This window comes from Anoplophora glabripennis, unplaced genomic scaffold (genome assembly GCF_000390285.2).
Source record: "Anoplophora glabripennis isolate ALB-LARVAE unplaced genomic scaffold, Agla_2.0 scaffold103, whole genome shotgun sequence".
Lineage (NCBI taxonomy): Eukaryota > Metazoa > Arthropoda > Insecta > Coleoptera > Cerambycidae > Anoplophora > Anoplophora glabripennis.
Window position 1 is genome coordinate 121,282 of NW_019416259.1, and position 6,035 is coordinate 127,316.

Consider the following 6,035-nt stretch of genomic DNA (forward strand, 5'->3'; position numbering starts at 1 on the left):
TATACATCATGTACAAAAAGAAGAGGAGAAAATGTGGGAACTCGATAATTTAATTGACGTTACTGTGGAACCTATCGTTATCAATCTAGGAGACGAAGATAATTCATCAGAATATTCAGAGGATGAATTTTAATATACCTACTTTTTTATTTTCTTTATTGTACATTTATACAACACTACATTTACTCACCATAATTTGAATTTTCAAAATACATATATTTTTGTGTGGAATAAAAGTCTATTCATTAAATTTAAATAAATATTTTGATAATAATATTGAATAATTTTATTTGAATTACTAAAAACCCTCTTAACCCGGTTATGATGCTTAAAGTAGCCTCATGTTTTGAAATGCTGTTTTTATATTGTTTACTTATAAGAGAAATGGACCGAGAAATTGAAGCGGCATAGACAAAGACGGATTGTCGGGGATTAAATTTTAGCTACCTGCTACAATTTAGTACAGTCCGATCGCACAAAGTTTTGTTAAAAGTACACCTCTTCTATACAGATAAAACATAATATATAAATATTGAATATAAGCACCAGTACTACATTTATTTACGATTTGCATACATAATGAGCTTTTATTACTCTTTTTCATTTCTAAACAGACTATAGGTGGGTTCAAATTTCCAAGTTGCAATAGCAAAAAATGTATCCAAACTTAGTATTGATTCTTCAAATGGTTTATAAGAGATTTAAGATTGGGAACTATTTACGTTCAAGGTGTTATACTTCATAGGGAGTCGAAACTGACTCTTAGTTTATTTTACCATTTAATGTTACATGTAAATAAAAAACACACTCTAAAAATTTGACATTTAAGGGACACCCTGTATAATCCTATTTTGGGCTGTATATTTGAGGCTCTCCAGACTAACTCGTTAATTCTGCGGCTGGCGATAAAACTGAATTATTTTTGTCCAACTTATGGGATACAGTTTAGCCGGATAAAATTCACTTAAAGTTCGTAGGAGCAGGGGAAGCTACGGAATAAAGAGAACAAAAACTCACAAAAAACTGGCGATGAAATAGAACTTCAACACGCTTGAGTTGCATCAAGTACCACTCTTATATTGGAAAACTTTCCGCGGTCAATATTATCTGTACGGGACTCTTATACATTGTGGTCCACCTAAAATATTGTCCCATTGAGTTATTAAAAATGATGTTTATTTTAACGTTACCGTGTTTATTTCACATTAACTCTAAAAACTGATTCCACTGATACCGTACTTTATTAATTCTAAAAAAATGTTATCTAATTTCCATCAAACTAAATTATATATACTTTGTGATATCAAATATCTACAGAAAGATAGAAGTGTGGATAAAATAGTGTGGCAAAATATACAGGGGTGTAGTTGAAAAGAGGGAAAGCTCTTTTTTATTATTTTATTTTATAAAAAAAGTCGTCCCTGTTATACAAATTCGGTTTGTTTTTAAATGTACCATAATGTAGTTCTAAGTGGAACAACATATACAGGGAGTGCTCTACAAAAAAAATTAAATGAAATGAAATATTTATCACGTAAGAGGTGTCTTCAGGTCATCTTAACGGTAGGTGTCAGTAAAAAAAAAATAAAAAGGAATTTGTAGTATATTTTTAATTCTGAAAAATTGAGGAAATTTTGTCATAAGCAACAAAAATATCCGTGTAGGTAGTGTTTTTTTTTCACATAAGTGATCAAATATTTTATTGAAAAAAGCTTTTTAAAATAAAAAGTGTTCCATATACCAAATTTGAAGATAGTAGACCTATTATGAATGTTTTATTTGGATAAATCACATCATTTTAATTCTAAACAACTTAAAAAACAAACATGTTTCTTAATTTCTTACACCAAAGGGGCACTTACACAGAATGTAGAACTGAAAAAAAAAATGAAATTCGGATCATGTGAGTAAATTATAAATTTGAGTAACCTTTCTGTATTAATTTTCCAGTCCTACTTAATATTTGATAAATAAAAATAAGACAGATTGTTTCTACAGAATGCAAAATTACTGCTCAAAAATTTTCCGCCATTAATACCAATGATTAAGACGATCTAGGGATCTTATACATATTAAATGTTGGAAAAGTATTGACTATTTATGCGTTTCTCAATTAGCATTGCAAAAAACTTTGTGTTTATGCCAGCATTGTAGGGTAAATTAATTAAATATAGAAAAAAAATCATAATAAAACAAACGTTTTATATTTTATTAACATTGATTTCATTAACTCTGAATGAAAATGGATTAGAAAAGAGCCTATATTTTCTAACCTTCTACCTTCTTCAATCAAAAAATACTTTTTCAATATAAAATGGGATACAAATTCCAAATACCTTAGTAAAAATTAAAAAAATATATTTTTTCTGTTGAAAAAGAAACACATTTTGCAGATTAAAGTCAAAGTTTGTAAAGGAATGTAAAATGTGCTCCACTGGATTACCATCTGTTTTTAGGGAATTATTTGTTAATCCTTGCACCGAGAGTAAGTTTCGTTGCCTAGTAGTAGCGGTCACATGACGTGGGGCATTTATGAAGGCACTGTATATACGAACTCTCTAAATTGACAAGTCATGCTCATCTTACCATTCTCTAATAAATCTGACTGCAGTTTCAATACGATGTAACAATGCATCAACATCAACTTCTTTATCATTTGCTATATTTTTAAAATATCATTGAAAATAAAAATCTAAAGGATTTTGATCCGGAGAACGTAAAGGCCGTATCCTGCTCATGTGTCAGGAAATTCAGTCTTCAGAATTTCTGTACAACACGATAGTAATAAAAATATACCCCGTCATGGAAACACCATATTATATACTGTATATAAGTACTAGTTTAAGAAGAACTAATAAATAGTTTAAAAAAGGTTCTATTCAAAACTGTATCGGGCTGAATTTCGTATTGGACTTTGTCCAAAACGGTGTTAGAGCTTTTGAAATAAGAATAGGACTTTTTTCTAAAGCTCTGCAACATTACTTAGTAATTTCTTTGTGACAGGTTTCCTTATTGACAATATTTGGATAGTTTATTGTATATTTTTATTTTAGGTAATGAATGATCGTCTTTGCTTTGGATTAATTTCACTAGAAACTTTTTACTTTACTCAAATATAGTCTGTTTTTGAAAAGTATGAAATGGTGTACATTTTTTGGGGTGTCAGTTGTCGTGAGTGGGGTATGAATATGGCAACGCCAATTTTTCTATTAATGTAGGTATCTTTTTTTTTAACCATTTTTTTAAAACTCATTATACAAGGTGTCTCATAATTAGCTGCCAACCCTGAACAGGCCGATTCTATGATCAAAACTAAGTAAAAAGTTCTTATGAACATGGGGCCGGAAATGCTTCCTAAGGGCACAGGGACCCATTGAAGAGGGAGGAAGGGAAATAATTTTTTTGCAATATCTCTCAATCGCGTTGTAACCCATGTTCATATGAACTTTTTTACTTAGTTTTGATCATAGAATCGGCCTGTTCAGGGTTGGCAGCTAATTATGAGACAGCCAGAGTTACAGAAGAATCAAGTTTTCATTGGAACACGCTAAATGCATATGTTTTTTCTTAATGAGATTTGACAGTGCAACAGAAATTTTATTATTATTCCTTTTTAATAAAATACCATGCATATTTTAATTTATTTATTACGGTAACAGTGATGCGATGTAGGCTGACTATTATGTTTTCGTTAAATCTACTTTATGTTTACAAATTTTCCATCTAATAAATTTATGTGGTTATGTATAATAGACTGGTAAATTTCATAATTTCAATAAATTGTCCGAGAAATAGAATAGATTGTAATTTATTGATCAACAACTTTTAATGACTATTCCGGTTTCTGGTTTTGCTCTGTTATTATGAGGATTTGTAGTGACGACTAACAAAAATTAAACTGGACATATTTTAATAATGAAGCATGAAACCCATATCGTTTTTTAGGTGACGATTTGTACGTCACACAGAGAACTTTATGATGAGATAATTTCGAATAAAATTTGCAAATTAAGAAATCAAAATCGGGGCGGCCAACCTTCAGATCTGGAAAATAATTGCACATTTATTTGAAAAGTATTTTTTCCCTAATCAGCTAGGTACCTAATATATAAAATCGGATGTTTTTTTTTATTTTTTGCAAAATTAACTTTTCTTCATTGATATCTATTTAAATTTTAACTTAAAAGGGCGCCATATTCTTTAAATACTGTTTTCCACAAAGACAAATAATTTCAAACATTTAATAACTGAATAATCTAAAGCTTATCAAATATTAGGAATGTTATGTCATGCCACTTGGGTATTTTCAAAGACGCCGCAGTAAAACGAATAAACAGGGTCGGTCACTATTATTTTCATTTTTTTCTGTATATAAAAGTTATTTCCATTTCACTTTTATAACGACATGGTTTTTCTTTACTTAAAATTTAACAAGGCTCAATGACAAAGACATTTGAGTCAAAGAAATAAAAGCCAATAACTGCCGACGTATTCTAATATACGGAAATGAAGATTATCCTTGATATCATTTTTTCTTTTCAAAGTTATGTGGCAATAAATGAAAAATAACTACTTCTCTCAACCATTAGTTATCAACTTTTTACCATTTCCAAAACCCGTTATTTGAGTAAAATTGCCGTACCGTTGTTTATAGCCCAATAAAAGTATTTCTATTGCCTTTTTATTGGATTTTACAGAACAGTTATATCATTTTTAACACATTCGTTATTTTAAGGTAGGTATATACAATTTGTTTAAGTGTAAGTATAATAACTGAATAAATTAAAATTTGTCGTATCCTCATTGTACCACGCACGACTTTTTCTGTCGACTTGTTAGAAGGACGTTGCTCGCAGCTTCGATAATATTGGGGATGCCCTCGCCAGACTTTGACGAACATTCGACATAAAACTTGGCTCCTATCCTTCTCTGTAACCTTATTCCTCTCTCTCTGGATATACTTGTGCTGGAGGAATTTATTCGAAGGTCCACTTTCGTACCTGTAACAACAATTGATTAAAGCATTCCATTATTTTTATTAGAAACTCACTTTCGCTGCTGTTTCTATTTGATTAGCTTGAAAGCACAAAGATGTCTTATCCTATTACAGCCGGTTTTATTTTATCCCTTTCATCAAGTTATTGAATTATTGCTCAAACCGATCAAATAGGGGAAGGCGTAATGTTTAACAATGGATATGTCGTGTCTCACTAGCGAAAATTGGCTGTTTTCTGATGTCTGGACGGTACGTGACGCGCCACCAAAGCGAATAACCGAGCGTACTTTTTGAGATAGCTTTATACGGAGTGTAATGGAAATCATGGCATACGTCATCAGAACGAGAAAATTCGACGTCTGACCAAAACATATTGACGTATGTCGTAAGGACTTTTGTTTTTGAGGTACAAGGTACAGAATCCGTCTGAAAAAATACAGGGTGTAACATAAGCCTTGCATAAAAATATTTCAGGAGACGATTATTTTTGCATTATTTTAAGAAGACAATGAACCTTTGTTCAAAATACACAGAATTAAGGTTTTCGAAAATAGATATAAGTATGCAAATGTATCTGAAGATATTTGACATAGATAGATGAAATAATTTAACTAAGTAAAGGCAAACACTCGTTGATTTTGCCAGCAATTATGTCAACCGGTAGCGGAGATACTGGGAGATAAGGAACATTACCCTTAAGAGCTTAAAAACTTCGATACCACTGAGTGTTTTGGGCATATGAAGGAGAGACTTTTGGAAAATTTCTAGCAGACTTTGGTATAACAAAGTTAACAAGAAAATTAACATTGTTTGGAAAAATTCCTTATGTATTTATTTTATTTATTTATTTATTTATTTATTTATTTCACTACATATCCAACAGGCAAATACCCAGTTACAGGATACAAAACCAATGTAGTAATACAACACACAACCCATTCGAAACTATATGTCAATAAATAGCAATAACAATAATTGAACATGACAATATAATAGCACAAAATATAGTAGACATATAATATACATATATATATATATA

General features: G+C 30.6%; 1 protein-coding gene across 1 annotated transcript in view; it reads right to left on the minus strand.

Annotated features, from left to right (window-relative positions):
- Nucleotides 1-4,661: 4,661 nt before the first annotated feature.
- LOC108903311 (rho-related protein racC) overlaps nt 4,662-6,035 on the minus strand; it is a 41,619-nt gene continuing 40,245 nt past the window's right edge. The window contains exon 5 of the mRNA XM_018705439.2: nt 4,662-5,000. Within this exon, the coding sequence (XP_018560955.1) occupies nt 4,801-5,000 (200 nt within the window). The 3' untranslated portion in view covers nt 4,662-4,800. The remainder of the gene's footprint in view (nt 5,001-6,035) is intronic.